General features: G+C 43.1%; 2 protein-coding genes across 3 annotated transcripts; both read right to left on the bottom strand.

The window, feature by feature from the left end:
• Positions 1–267: 267 nt before the first annotated feature.
• On the bottom strand, positions 268–2,734 carry LOC143339317 (gap junction delta-3 protein-like). Its single transcript, XM_076760487.1, has 2 exons — positions 2,667–2,734; positions 268–1,798 (listed from the first exon to the last, which is right to left on the bottom strand). The coding sequence occupies exon 2, from the start codon at positions 1,583–1,585 to the stop codon at positions 710–712; it is 876 nt and encodes a 291-aa protein (XP_076616602.1). The 5' UTR covers positions 1,586–1,798; positions 2,667–2,734; the 3' UTR covers positions 268–709.
• Positions 2,735–2,865: 131 nt separating this feature from the next.
• On the bottom strand, positions 2,866–14,654 carry top2a (DNA topoisomerase II alpha). Of its 2 annotated transcripts, none has more exons than XM_076759038.1 (35): positions 14,488–14,654; positions 13,423–13,569; positions 13,108–13,198; positions 12,932–12,995; positions 12,612–12,757; positions 12,263–12,360; positions 11,956–12,168; positions 11,523–11,696; positions 11,013–11,114; positions 10,728–10,865; positions 10,500–10,638; positions 10,236–10,393; positions 9,889–10,014; positions 9,563–9,673; positions 8,988–9,093; positions 8,749–8,858; positions 8,463–8,555; positions 8,265–8,379; positions 8,034–8,155; positions 7,712–7,860; positions 7,342–7,573; positions 7,103–7,237; positions 6,746–6,946; positions 6,444–6,639; positions 6,168–6,259; positions 5,939–6,085; positions 5,764–5,847; positions 5,401–5,607; positions 5,178–5,298; positions 4,866–5,033; positions 4,329–4,509; positions 4,183–4,238; positions 3,969–4,088; positions 3,579–3,811; positions 2,866–3,431 (listed from the first exon to the last, which is right to left on the bottom strand). In XM_076759038.1, exons 1-35 carry the CDS (start codon positions 14,503–14,505, stop codon positions 3,285–3,287), a joined length of 4,740 nt encoding a protein of 1,579 aa, XP_076615153.1. In that variant the 5' UTR covers positions 14,506–14,654; the 3' UTR covers positions 2,866–3,284. The 2 variants fall into 2 exon arrangements, with proteins under 2 accessions (XP_076615153.1, XP_076615154.1); XM_076759039.1 differs by having other exon boundaries at positions 3,148–3,431; positions 4,866–5,030; positions 14,488–14,609.
• Between the last annotated feature and the right edge of the window lie 736 nt (positions 14,655–15,390).

The following is a 15,390-nucleotide window of genomic DNA, read 5'->3' as shown; positions in this document are numbered from 1 at the left end:
AAGCATCTGACATTTTGTGAAATACACTTGCTTTCTTGCTAACAGTTACATGAGAAGACTCTCATATCAGTTTGGTAAATATGAAGCTTAGCTTAGCTTAGCTTAGCACAAAGACTGGAAACAGGGGAAAACAGCTAGCTCCAAAAAGTTACTACTCCTGCCAAATAGTTGTAAAACCACAATGTACTGTTTTTATACTTTTTTATGTTTGTTTTTGACTGGATTAAAAAAGAAAAGAAAAGAAATAATGTGGTGCTGGTAGGAGGATTTTGTTACCTTTGCATAATGCCAGGCTAGCAGCTTCCCCCTATTTCCAGTCTTTGCGCTAAGCTAATTGACTGCTGGAAGTAGCTTTATATTAGCCATACAGACGTGAAAGTGGTCTCAAACTCAAAGTAAGAAGAGTTTAGCACAGGGATGTACAATCAGTTGTCCTTGAAACAAAAAACCAATCAGTCTGTCAAGTGTAATCCAAAGGCTCTTTTCCTCTTGAACTATTTTTGGTCTGTAATAATTCACCAGACCAAACAAGCCAACAATGCATCTGCCTCATCGGTCTTTGTCCTCACTCATTTCCTGTTCTTGAGACAGTCTCCCCAAAATTTCCTAGTTTCCCATGATAGAAACTCCAGAGGCATACAGGAGTTAATAACATCGCTATACCCTTCAGATGAAAATGAGGGACTGAGATGTTTGAACCATGGCCCTCTCACACCATGAGTGCCTTGCTGCTCACATATTTGCTGTTTCTGTTCTTGTTGCCCAACCTGGAGACCTTCCTATTTCCGCTGCTCCTCAGTGAGCCTCCCTTCAGCCTCACGCTGTTTGTCACACTTTCTGACACAGCCTTTCTCTCTGGTTTCTTCTTTTCCTCCTCTTCCTCCTCTTCCTCTTGCTTGAGGTTGTGCAGGTTCTCGCAGACACAGGAGCGCTCCAGGTCGAGGGGATACTGGTCTGAGCAGAACCACTTAATGGAGCCATAGAGAAGCTCAGCACAGCTGCAAAGGGCTGAGATCACCCCCACAATGAAGTAGAAGATGAGGAAGACTGTTTTCTCTGCAGGGCGGGAGGTGAAGCAGTCCACTGTGTAGGGGCAAGGAAAGCGGCTGCAGGGGAACTGGGCATCCACCTTGAAGCCGTACAGCTGCCACTGGCCCACTAGAAAGCCAACTTCTGCCACCATGCGGAAGGCCACGTTGACAATGTAGAGCCTCCTTAAATGGATATCTTCTCTGTAGGCCTGGCTGCAAATTTGCCTTAACCTGGAGCGCGTGTTCCTTTTGTTATGGTGATGCATGGCATACATGAGGAAAATCAAAGAAGGTGTGGCGATGAGGACGATGTGAAATACCCAGAATCGGTACTGGGAGATGGGGAATGCCATGTCGTAGCACACTTGTTTGCAGCCCGGTTGGAGGGTGTTGCACGCAAACTCCTCTTGTTCATCCTCAAACAGGTCACTCGCTACGGTTCCCAAGATCAATATCCTAAAGACAAGCATGAGTAGGAGCCAGAAACGGCCAAGCAGCGGCGAGTGGGCCTGGAGGCTGTCAAAGAGTCCACCCAGGAAGCCCCATTCCCCCATGATTGCAGCACTTGGGTATTGGGAACAGCTTCTTGAAAGTCTGGAGATCTATCCGTCTGCCTGTCTCAGAGAAAATGCTGTGTGTGCTTGAAAAGAGAAACAAAAACGAGTTTTACTATCTCCAATTGGCTTATTATGAGGCCACTCTGCAGATCAAAGGTTGGGTGCAGAGATTGTGCCTGATGTGGTGATAAGGATTCACATTCCACTATCCTGAAATGAAATATAAAACATGATTATACCACCTGCACTAACAGCATTTTAAGCATGTCACACAAGAAAGTATCATACAAGCGGCTATTCACCACACATTTCAACTTCATTGTGACGCCATGCACAACAGTCATGAATGCAGCCTTGATCAGGCTGCTACTTGTGGAAGTACACTGACTGGTTGGGCAACTTGCCGGTCCGAAACACTACTCATATGAAGCATTTCAGACAAGCCAATGGCAGCGAGATGACGGAACAGGTTCAGCCTTGAGGCATTTCACTTAACTGATGTGAAGACGTGCAAAAACAAACCTCTGTGACAAGACTTAGTCCTTCTTGTATGTCTTCGGATAAACCAAAGGAAGATTCAGACAAGTGGAAATTGTGTCCAGTCAAAGCGTTATGGTCGAGTCCATACCAACTTAGATTCCTTTCTCCAAATGTCAAGGGATTGAGGGCTGCCCGTGCTTATAATATTGAGAGGGCGGCAACAGTGGAGGAAATTCCTGCTACGTCCTAATCTGCAGTCATCAAGTCCCAGAAGTGATGTTTACTCAAGAAAGGCAAACTCTTGATGAGTTTTTCAAAAAGCTTCCTAAATGGCAGGAAGGATCTGTTAAAAACTCCACCGTCAAGTTCCCTGATCACAGGAGGGCAACTTGTTTAAAGCAGCCTCTCATGAATTGTACATGGACTATGCTTCTTTCAGTTAGCAATAAAATACATCACACGTCACCTATTGAGCTTCATGGTTGATCATTGTGTTGGAAATGCTTTCTCTTTCTGTTCCAATATCTCAACTCAAATAAAAACCAGTCTTAAGGAGCTCACTTTTCTACCACCTGATATGACAATAAATGTTACTTACCCATCCAAATTTCCCAAGCACCTGTTCCCCCAACACACCACAGTCTATCTGCCACATGTGAGGCCAATGCTTCTCCCTCCCTTAACACTTGAATACCTGAGAGCCTGACTTGTACAGACAAATCAATGACACATTTCACTAGACGTTAGCCCTTAAGCAATCCCGTCATGCCAGTCATCATTTAAAACACACACATTGTCATATATAAACAACTTTATTTTTCGAGATATAAAACCAAAAGCCAGTGAAATATTTACAGGACGAGACAAAACACAAACAAATAGATCACAAAAGACATTTCAAGAAATCGAAAAGGACGCAATTTTCAGATTAAAACTAGACTTACAGGGAAAGTGGGGGTCAAAGCACCTGACCAGTATGAATGTTTTTTGTTTTTTCAGTCTTCTCTTTAACAGGATGAAAAACTTTTTCTTCCTACAATCAGATTTTTAATAACTGCAGATCTAAGGTCCATTTCAAGCGACAAGTATAAATTCAACAGCAATTCAAGTGATACAAGGCACAGACTATAACTTATGTAAGAACCTGTTCTTCATACAAAATCTATAAAACAAACAACCTAAAAGGTCATGTGGATGATGATTTCGATACTAACATTTAAAAGTCCTCATCTGAGTCTGAGTCAAGGTTGTAGGTAACAGGTTTCCGGGCACGTGAGGGCTTATCCCGCGGTGCCATCACAATGGGAGACACTCCTTCCTGGTCTGACACCTGGAAGCTGTCATCGACCAACTTCTTGGTTTTCTACAACAACAGAGAAAACATTAAGGTGTGCCAAGGTGTTCACAGTGGCTTCAAATAAATAAATTAATAAATAAATAAAAGTGAGGCTTTGTGGTCCATTAACCCCTAAAGACGTCCCTGAAATCAGAGTTCAGTGTAAAAACTGACCTTGCTGCCGGCAGTTGTTTTGGCCTTGAGACGTGACATGAGGTTGTCTGAGCTGCCGTCGGAGTCGTCGCTGACGGCCTGTTTCCGTTTCACCACGGGCTTCGCCTTCTTAGCCGGAGCTTTAACTTCACCCTCAGAGTCGCTGGAGTCAAATGAAGGGACCCTCTTAGCGGCCGTGTTGGATGAAGGTTTGGGCTTTGAAAAAACTTCCAGGATGGACGGCTGCATCACATCTAAGACATGAACAGGTAAAACAAAGCCTCCTAACTCTGCAGATTTTTCTTTAACCATGATGCCCAAACAAACACAAACAGCAACATCAAAACTTTGAAACTTTAACCATGCATCTGTTCTTCAGGCTTGACATATAAACAACGGCGAGCTAAATACCTGCAGCTGTCTTCTTGGATGCAGTGGGTTTCTTGGCAGCAGGAGCTTTCTTGGGCACGGCCGCTTTGGTTTTACGTTGAACTGGAGCCTTGGATGCAGGCACCTGATCATCCGAGTGAGCTGCAAAGCACCGCAGAGAGTAAATAATTACGCCTCAGACTCGAGGTCCGACATTTGTCAAGCTCACCACAGGAAGTTGCATGAAGATACTTACAGCTCGACTTGCCTTCAGCTCGTTTTACTGTTGATTTGCTCTTTGTCACTTTCTTCCTGTGTAGAAATGATGAAATTTGATTTAAGGTAAATTTTAAAAGGCCTTGATGCGAGAGAAACTTTATACAGCATCATTTTCATACTGACATGGGTTCTGGAGCTTTGGCAGGTGGGGCTGGAGAGTCCACATCGCTGTCAGCCATGGCGCTGGGCTCTGGGGCAAAGCTGGTGTCATCATCACTGATAACAGCTTTCCGTTTTGGAGCATCCTTCTTCGCCCAGTCATCAAATTCATTTTCGCTGTCGGACATACTGTACTTCACCGCAGCTTAAAAAAACAGGTAACAGAAAGATTTGATTCAGTCATGCTGTCATGCATTACTGAGTTTTTTTTTTTTTTTTTAAACAAAATTTAGGAGAGGTTTGTTTTGTTAGAGTTCTTAATCACTCAGCTGTTGATTGGTTAGGGCTGAATGGAGATAAGAGAGCCAATTAGCCTCAGGAAATGCATTGTGTATCAGCGCTTTAATTTAAAAGTCAAAACACTTTTGAAGTGATTACATCTTGCCAGAAAGTCTGGGCATGTAAAATCAGGTCTTTCAGAGGAGACCATTGGATGAGAAATATAATGAAAGATACACTTGTCACTGTGATGTAGGGGTGAGGGTCATCTCGCTGATTCACCTTTGGTTTTGCGTTCAACCCGCTCCCTGGGGGCGACCGCTTCCTCTGCCTCCATTTCACTGTTAGCGGACAGATCATCAGACTCATCATCTGACCACGGGTTTTTCTTGGGCTTCTTGGTAACAGGTTTGAACTGAAGAGTGCTCTGCTTGCCGGTCTTTGACGCTGCTGCAGACAAGTGTGTTTCTTAGTTTAATTAGGTTTCATAACAGGTGGCAAAACAATATATTTATCATGTAGACAAATAAAAATAGTAATAAAAGTCAAAATCTGTCACTAACATTTTCATCTGACTGCAGCAGCCATTCTTACCTTTTTCCTTTGCCTGGGTTTTAGTTTTCTTGCTCAGCCGTGCAGCCAAGCCAATCTCCTCACTTGGCTCGGCATGCTCTGCGTCCTCTCCAAACTCCATCTTGATCACTACATCTTCAGTCTATAATTACAGACAGAGAGTCAAGAAAATGTCACCATCAGTTCAGCTCAAGATGTAAGACGTATGACACAAATCATTTTTTTGGTTTCTGACAGACATTACCTTGACTTTCCTGCCTCTCTTGCCTTCTCCTTTCTTAATATCAGCCTTTCTGTTAGCCTCAGCTTTCATGGTGCTGGTAACACGTGGGACAACACGGCGGCCCTGCGGCGTGGGCAGAGTCTCCTGCTTCACCTTCACCGCTTTGCCTTTCCCAGTCGCCTTTTTAACAGGCATGGTGGCATTTTCCTTTTCTTTTGCCTCCAAGGTCTGGGAACAAGATCAGAAGATTACCCAGTGGCAAAAAGTTTGACAGCAACAACTCTGAATGTAACCAGAGGCCTGGATCAGTGCTTGAGCACGCACGCTCACGAGTCAAGCTTCTGGTTGAGCATATTTATAAAGCTACGAGCCAAGAGCCAATACCTCCAGTTCCTCAGAGAAAACAGCAAGGTCTTCCTTCCACAGGTCTGCTGGAGCCTTCCTCTTCAGGGTGTTCAGCTCGGTCAGCTATAGAACCACAGTTAGGTCAGAGAAGGTCAAAGTTTGCACCAGACAGGATCAATTGCAGTTGATTTGAAAGCATAGCTGAACATCAGACCTTAGCATCCCTCTGTTTGCACAGCTCTTCTTTCTTCTCTTTGGTCAAGAACCACATGGGCATGCTCAGCAGGTAGTTGTAGTCTGGTCCACTGGTGTCCTCCTTTTCTGCTCCTTCATCCTCCTCTTCATCCTCCATCTCCTCATTCTAGGAGCATTAACACAAATGCATAATGTCATTTGCTCAGGTGGGGGCTGATTATTTGCCATGCCTCATCAATGTTTCCTACCTTCTCTTGAGCCTGTTTCCAAGCCTTGACTGGGTCTGAGTCGTAGCCCATCTGCTGCAGCATGCGAATCAGTTCCTTCTTTGGCTTGTTCTCTACAAGCAGATGGACAGTATTAATACTGTTGATCAAGGAATATAGAAACACATTCCAGGTTTGCATCATTATGACTAAAACTTGGCCTATATGATTACTTGCTTTTAGAGGGCAGTAATTCAAAAAACATTAAAACCTTTTATGTCTTTCAAATGAAAACAAAAACTATAACAAGCTACTAACCAATGACCAAGGTGCCCTGGATTTTCTCCAGGATGAAGCGGGCCTGGTTGGAGAGTTTAGCGCTCTCCGCTCCCAGCATGCCGGCCAGCCAGTCCTTCCTCAGCACATAGTACTTCATCCTCAAGTCAAAGAAGTCCTTGAGGATATCCTGCACCGACTCGTACTTCTTCAAGCTGCCCACGTGGTCAAACAGAACCTAAAACATGGAGGGGGGAAAAAAAGAGAAAAACAGTAAGGTACAAGAAGACTTGATTCATCCTATCACCAGCACACTACATGTGTGCCTATGTGTCAGCCATTACCATAGAGTTGCAGGTGAGGGGGCTCTGAAGTTTGAAGACTTTGTGGAGGCCAGCAGCCTCCGCCTCCTGCAGCTTCTCCGCCGTCATCTTGACCACAAAGCGCACAGTGGTGTCGGTGTGGTATTCCTTGAAGTCCGTGATCAGAGAAGGGACCTTTTCTGTGCCGTTCAACATTGGCTCCAGCACGTTCTCCTTGTAGGTCTAGACCACAGAGAATAACATCTAGAGGTAATTAAAATGGTCTCAAAAGTACTTAAAATGAATATGAATTAATTTCTTTTGAGTCCATGTTACAGACAGCCTTAATGTACATGATGGAACGTGTTGAACAGGAGGAACAAAGCTTCAGAGACTAACCTGTGTCCAGGATTTGACAGGCAACTCAGAGATCTCAATGGTAGTAGAATCAATGATGGCCACCTCTCCACTGTTCATGTACTGGTTGTCCATCACCTGCTCAATTGTGCCTCTAAAGCCTTTGTAGCTTGGAAACTATAGGAAAGAAGAAATAAAGGCACCCTCATCAAATGATTTGTAAATCAGAGGAGACAAGAAAGTAATCTCAGAAAGCAGCAACAACCATTTCCTGTCCTCACCATGGGCAGAGGCTCTTCGCCATTGAGCATGCGGTGGATGTTGCTGATGATCTCTCGTACATCAAAGTTGGGGATCTTGCTGGCCCAGCCTGTGCCAATACCCTCGGCACCGTTCACCAGCACAGTGGGGATGATGGGCATGTACCACTCCGGCTCCACGCGCTGGTTGTCATCATAGTTGTACTTGAGCAGGTTGTCATCCACAGATGGGAAAAGAAGGCGGGCAAGAGGGCTGGAAGGACAGAAAGTGGGGAAAGCTCTGGAATTAATCTCTAACCAAGTAAACCAATGAAATCAACTCCAATTTAACAAACGTGTGCTGGAGCCCTGTAGCTTCTGATTATCTGTAGTTTGTAAGGAGGCTACTGACCTGAGCATGGTGAAGATGTATCGAGGGCTGGCAGAGTCCTTGCCACCATGCAACCTGGTTCCAAACTGACCCAGAGGCTGCAGCAGGTTCAAGTTGTTGCTTCCCACAAAGTTCTGGGCCAAACCAACAATGGTCATCATCAGTGAGACCTGAAAAATAAAGAGGTGAGGAGATTAGTCAACAGTATTATCAAAACTGCTAAATATAGCTAGCACTGCTCACCAGGAGCACTATGTATGTGCTATGAAGAAGAAGAAAGAAAAAAATCCTCAGCACTGTAAACATATTTGGGAAATCAGCTCATCCAAATGTAATGTCTCACCTCTCCATGGTGGTAGGCTGACATTTCAGCCACCGAGCCAGCCAACTGGGCCACCTTCACCTCCCGCTTGTCATTCCTCTTGAAGCAACAGAACAGCACTTTCCTCTGGCCTGGTTTCAGACCTGAAATGCACACAAATGCAGTTGCACATTAGACCACTCTCGCACCGAACAAGCAGTGTTTCCTAAGAGTCACAAGCGTGTTCTTGGCGATCGTAATCATTTCACACACCGTCCACCAGGCAGGGGATTGACCTCTCATTGTCAGAGTTGGAGAAGAGTACCAGCTCCTTGTTGACAAAGTCGTTGTAAGAAAGGGACGTTGTGGCCTGACCATACAGATAGTCCTGTAAAGAGACCAAAGATGCAGTGAGACTGAGCAGAAACCAGCAATAAAGCACATGAAGTTTGCTGATTGTTGGGATGTTACCTCAGGCAGGTTGTGCTCTCTGCGCTGGCGTCTGTTGACCATGAAGTTGGTCAGCCACTCTTTCCGCTCTTCCACTTTCTTCTTGCTAAAGGCCTGAGCAAATATCATGCAAGACCCAGATATTATTCAATTCAATTCAATTCAATTCAATTCAATTCAGTATTCCTTTATTTGTCCCGCGAGGGGAAATTCCATTAGCACAAGCTTTAAAGAGTTTAAATCAAATTTGACGTGATCTTCCCCAAATCACACTAGCTGAGGAATGAGCTGATGAGAAACATCTTACGAGGGTGATAGCCTCATCGTCTTCAGGTCCAGAGTACTTGAACGGGATACGGTGTTTCTGCATGTCAGAGAAGTACTCCTTAGCTTCCTGCGATGTGCTGGTTCCCAAACCTGATGGACAAAGACCACAGATAGATATAGCATTATAGTGATATGCAAGACTACGATCATGACATCGTCCAGGTGTGAAGGGTTGCTTACTTTGTCATTTTTACTACCACACAGGGGTTTATGACAAACCTTTGTAGTATTTGATTTTCCAAGATTTGTGGTTGGCCTGACTCTCCTTCCATGCATTGAATTCAGGGATACTGTAGAAAGACAGCTGAGTTTTCTTGTTAGAAACCTAAAGAGAGGGAAAGAAAATGAGAGCACAATCACTTCCTGTCGTCTTACTTTGTCATTTATATGGTTAACATATTTGGAGAAATAGTAAAATAAGGACAGAGTATGATCATCAAAGAGAACACATGAAAAGCTTGATTTTTATATAAGGGTAGGATTGTTAACAATAAGCAACCAACAGCATCTCTCCTTCACAACTAAAACTAAATTCAGATCTGCATGTTCTGGGATTTGACACTAGATGGCAGTGTTGTTCTAGTTTTAAGCAGACTTCTCTGTTTGGAGCTCTATCAGGGCTAGAAATCACCTTCTCGTTCACATCATTTGCTAAAGCCCCAACTGATTTAAATACTGTCCTAAATTTTCAGGAAACTAAATGGATTGGAACAGAACAAGACGGAGCAATATTCCTTCTGAGTTGCTCCAAGAAAAACAGTTTATTAGCCAGCCAGTTTGTTGAGACTACATACCTTGATGATGGGGGTGATGAACTCTTCCAGGAAGTTGTGGCGCAGCAGCGACGGCCAGTTATGGTGGATAAAGTTGATCAGCAGGCCCTTAATGTGGGAGCCATCTTGATCCTGTCACAGTCACAGGGATACAGTAGAATCCACTCATATTAAAGAAAAGTAATCCATAAAGCTAAAGATTAATACCACTTGAACTTAACGAACATAATGAAGTCGATGACTCCAACAGCTCGAAACACTCGTAAAAAGTATAAAATGCTGAATTCTAATTCACTAAAAAGCAAAGTGAAACAGATGACTAAGATGAAACTGCTGATCTGCTGCACCTGATCTGTCATGATCATGATCTTGCCGTAACGCAGACTCTTGAGGGATTCTGGGTCGCTGTAGTTCTTCTTGTACTGAAGGCCGAGGATCTTAATGATGTTGTTGATTTCAGCGTTCTCCATAATCTGATGAGGGAGACCAAACAATTGTCACTCTAGGCTGTTTGCCAAACTACATTACAGAGAGATGATGTTAAATATGGCTTTCTATGAATGAATCCATTATCATGTTGGTGCTGTTCATACGTATGTGTCCATACAAGATACAGTAAATACAATACAAATCTATATCTATGACTCTGCTGGCATCCCCACAGAGACATGACGACAATGCTGCTGGGCCAAACCTGTTTGAGTGAGGCCTCCCGGACGTTAAGCATTTTTCCTCTGAGAGGGAAGACGCCATAGCGGTCCCTGCCAACCACTCCCAGTCCAGACACAGCAAGTGTCTTGGCTGAGTCTCCCTCAGTAAGGATCAGCGTGCAGCCAATGGAGTTCTTTCCACCTGCCAGGGAACATGGTTACTGCAGGATGATGACAGCTCATTTGCTTTTTCACAAGGCAAGACTGTATTAAAACAAAAGAGAAAAAGAACCTTTGTGTACAATTACCTGCATCATTGGCATCGTCCAGTTTTGGCACCCCTTTGATTTTTGTGTGTTTAACAGCTGAGCACTTCTTGTTGAGCTGGGACTGAGCCTTGAACTTCACCCAGTTCATGATACTTTCGACAATCCCACAGGACGTGGCCTATGGAGAACAGAAAATGAAGAGCAATTAATGAAAACCCAATGATAACACATCTGAGGGCAAGAGGGCCTGTGGATTTTCATTAGCACCTGTTTAAAGAACTTGTCACTGAGAGGACAAGTGGACCCAAAGCTCTTCTGCTGCAGTGTCATGTTCTCTTTGGTCTGAGAGTCAAAGGTGGGGTTCTCAATCAGGCAATTGACAAACAGCCACATGTGGTTCTTCACCTGGATAGAGAGTAAGTGGAGGATACTCATGAGTTTTGCCAAGAGTGAATATTTGGAATATTTTCCATTCAGCTACTCTTGATTGCTCCAGCAATTATGACACAAACAGACAATTTCAGATGAGAGGTTACAATAAGATGACTGTACCTGGAAAGGTTTGACAGCCACCCCAGCTTTATTCTTCTTCTTCACCACTTCGATGAGCTTGCTAACCACCTGGTCAGCTACGTAGTCAATGTGCCTCCCGCCCTGAGGTCCAGAGGACAAACACAAGATGCCATTTACAGAATGAATGTCATAAGTCTTGATTGTAGTGACACAAAGTGGCTGGGAGAGCAGCCAAACTTGTACTTAGCTGCCAAAGGAACCTGGCCTACAGGTTCAGTCTGACTTCAAATGTTTCATAGTTGCTCTAAGATGAAAATTTAAACACGGCTGACAAGGTAAGATTAAAATTAAAATTGGCACTCAGTATTCCAACAGACAGCTTCCAAAAATTAAATAATTGGTTTGGCATAGAGGTCACAAGCCCCACACACACACACACAAACACACACACACACACACACACACACACACACACACACACACACACACACACACACTCATTTATACACACAAATGCAACTAAGAAGATATAATATACTGTGATATTACCTTTGTTGTAGCAATACTGTTGACAAAGCTGACTTGCTGGAAACCTTTCTCGCTCATGGCGAGACAGACCTCCCAGCGGTCATTGACACTCTCATGGAGCACAGTCAGAGGATTGCCAGTCTCGTCCACTTTGTCCTTCACATACATGTCCACGTAGCTACGGAAACCAGTCACCTGGAGTACAAGAGCAAGGTTGTCTTAGTCTTAATCACAAGATTGATCCTTGCAGAGTTAAAAGAATTCAAAGTTTGTGCAAGTTCTTTACATTTTTTGACAACATTTGAAGTTAATTTTGAATGTAATTAAATGATATTTGAAAGGGTAAATAAAATTCATTTCTAATTTAGTCAGAGATGGCTGAAAGGTAGGTGGTTGGCAGAAGGCACCAGACGGAACGTGGGAGACAGAAAAGTGAAATGGCATGGTGACTTACTGGCAGCCTCTTGCCATTAAAGAACACACGGAGGCCCTTGGAGGCGCCAGCAATGTCGTAGGCCCTCCTGGTCATAAGAGCCACCGTGTCTTTGTCCAGAATGCTCATTTTAAACTTGGGCAAATCTGGCCTGAATGTGATGCAAGTGTATTCCTCTCCATCAAAGGGTTTGATGCTAGCATCCCCTGCTCTGCCCATGTTGTCATGCCAAGTCTGTGGAAAGCATAGACATACTGTAAAATGACAGGTTTCCTTTTCAAGCTGCAATGATTACACAAGAGCAAATGTGGTTCAGTTTCTCTCCTACCTGCTTGAAGGTCTTCTTTGACTCCTTACAGGCAGTCTCGACAGTGAACCTTGTGCTAAAGATGTTGCAAAGCTTAGCACCATATCCATTTCGTCCACCTAAAGAGCAATTGTTGGTATGAAGATGTGGGTTAGGATACTAGAAAAATAACAGTACTGATTAAACACCAAAAATGACTGGCTTGTTTATACAATCCCCTACGTGTGGCTTTAAATTATGTTTCTGTTCAACCTGGGTCCAACCTTATGTTCGTAGTTTGCCAATCCTCCCTTATTTTTATTTCTTTTTTCGATGGAGGGATGTGTAAACTCTGCTCTTATAACAGAGTTTATGCAATTATTCAACTCACCAGTGACTTTCTTCTCGTCGTCATCATAGTTACTTGAGGTGAGGAGTTGTCCAAAGATGAGAGCAGGCACATAGACCTTCTCCACCTTGTGCTCCACCACAGGAATACCCTTCCCATTATTCCATACGCTGATGGTGTTGTTTTCACTAAAAAGAAAACATACACAACATTTTACTATGTGCTCCTGTGATACCGAGGAAAGCAGCTGTGTTGGATATGAGCTGGGGCTTTTTGACACTGTACAAGTAAAGGGACACTGTGGGAGGCTTATATGATATTTTGAGACCTTAATTGGTCGTGCAATATTAAACAGTACTCACACATCAATGCCAACTTTGATGCAGGACATGTTCTTATCCCTCTGTTTATTGTCAGCTGCATTTACTGTGGAGAGAATAAAAAACAATTGCTTGAGTATACCAGGGCCACCATGGGATGGCCAACCTTATTCTGATTTACATCATACACCATCTAAAACTACGAGCTATTTACTCACCAAGGATCTCATCAAAAATCTTGTAAAGCCCGGGCACAAACGTCACATCTCTGCAGTTCAGTCCAACATCCTCATCATACACCCACATTTGCTAAAGAAAGTTGTCAATTAGTGGCTACAAAGATCATGCATAAATTTGTATAATATGAACCATTAATGCTTTGTTCTCCCAATCAACATCCTGCAACTCTGCAGTGAGAGCAAAATTCTTCCAAAAATATCGAAACAGTCCGCCCTCACAGAGCACTTAAAACCAATGAAGGTTCATTAGAGACGCCATAAATTTCAAAAAGACATTGCCGTGTGAGTTCTTACCTGGGTGACAGGCTCTACAGAGCCTATGTAGGAGTCTGGTCTGAGCAAAATGTGCTCCAACTGCGTCTTCTTCTGATAGATCCTCTCCACTGACAGACGCTTAGGATCTTTCTTCGTCTTTTCCAAAGGCTTGTTTTCAAAGAAGGTCTGCCGCAAACGACACAGGGTTATCTTTCATGTGAATTTTCTTGAACTCCACACAATGACCAAAACATCTGCTATGTCACTTGTTCAGTTCAGTTTCACATCGTTGTACTGAGGTTTTTTATTGCTGACAAAACAAAACCTCACGTCTAATGTCACTGAAAAACCTTAATATTTACGTCACAGATAAATTCCCATTCAAATTCCTCTGATCTGATTTCACCCTTCATTTCAGGAGGACATGTGTTTGAAACAGGGTTTACTGGTTGCAGCCACTTTTATTTCCAACATGACACACGTTAGTCCACACCATCTATGTACCTTTGAAATGTAAACACGGTATGGCTGTGTGCGTACAAACTTTAGATTTAACTGTAAATAAACATAATGTATAATCATGTCACATTTTGATATAAGTTCCTCGAGGTCATCCACACCAGTTAACTAACGTTACAGCATTAGCTTAAGTGTTAACGATGATTCTGTATCATTATAATCGCGTTTGCAGCGCCATGGTGTTACTAGACAGGAAACGTCATTTCTTACGCGGAAAATTCGTGTTACAGCTAGCTAACTAGCCAAATGGTTATGGACCGTAACATTAACATGATTTCTAAAAGTGTTATGGGCCCACATCACATTTGACGCTGTGCCATGCGTCTCGAAGGGGAGTTATCACGTTACTGACAGGGGCACATCAACCGCTGTTTTCTTCACCAGTGCATTTTGAATAATGTTTTTTTTTTACGTTTTAACATCACACGCCATTACAGTGTTATGATACGCCGTTAACGATGACTGTGTTAACGTCAATATTGTTCTAAACGACGTTAGCTAGCTAACTTAATCCGTTGCTAAGTTTCACTGTAGCTAACAGTAGCAGTAACGATATCCACAAACAGTAAGTGACAGTAAAGTTACCTTCAGTGGGTCAGCCATTCTTCTTATATTTATAACTAAAACCTGCTTCCAGAAACTTAGAGACTACTTTTATGACTAACGCTAGCCAACCGCCTCCCAGCTATCTCCTAATAATAACTACAACTTGGCTGCACGAAAACGTGAAGTCGCTCGGTAAATCAAGACCCAGTTTGAAAATTCAAAACTTGGAAGAAAACCATTCGCGCCAGCTGTATTGACCAATCAAACGAAGGGTTGTTTGACGTTTTTCTCCAACGAGAAACCTAAAACCGCCTTCTTTCAGAAAACAACCAATCACCGATTGTTTCAGAGTCATAAGCCCGCCCAAGTTGTGTCTCATGGCCAATCAGCTTGCCAAGACAGAAGCGATTCAACTGAACACTTCGTGCTCGTAAATGGGTCCAGGAAAAGGAATTTTCTTCTTCTTCTTCTTCTTCTTCTTCTTCTTCTTCTTCTTCATAACAAATACACTGTAGCCCATTTATTCCTGAGGCTATGTGTAAAAAGGCTATACTTTCCACTTAGTACACTGGATACTGATGTAAACACCCTTGAACCCCACATGCATTGTTTCATTTGCTGCATTGTATGTACTGCACATACACAGTCTGAAGCCCGATTGCTTAAAAATGTAAATTATGTGCCTAAACAACATTTTTCTTCCAGAAGGTTTAAGTGGATATTATTAAATGCACAGTTTCATTAAAGAGCTTCTATGCCTCATCAAATCATTGAGTAGACTGTGCCTCATGTAATAACTAAAAAGACATTAAGACCAAATGAGTATAAATTTATATCCTTCAAATTCACCATAAACAGTCTTTCTTTCATTTTATCGCACTTGCTGGTTTTTATGGCAAATGAGAAAGAGAAAGAGAGAGAGAGAGGGATGTGGTGCACAAA

The sequence above is a fragment of the Chaetodon auriga genome, chromosome 20 (assembly GCF_051107435.1).
Source record: "Chaetodon auriga isolate fChaAug3 chromosome 20, fChaAug3.hap1, whole genome shotgun sequence".
NCBI lineage: Eukaryota > Metazoa > Chordata > Actinopteri > Chaetodontiformes > Chaetodontidae > Chaetodon > Chaetodon auriga.
This window is presented reverse-complemented; position numbering and strand designations above follow the sequence as displayed.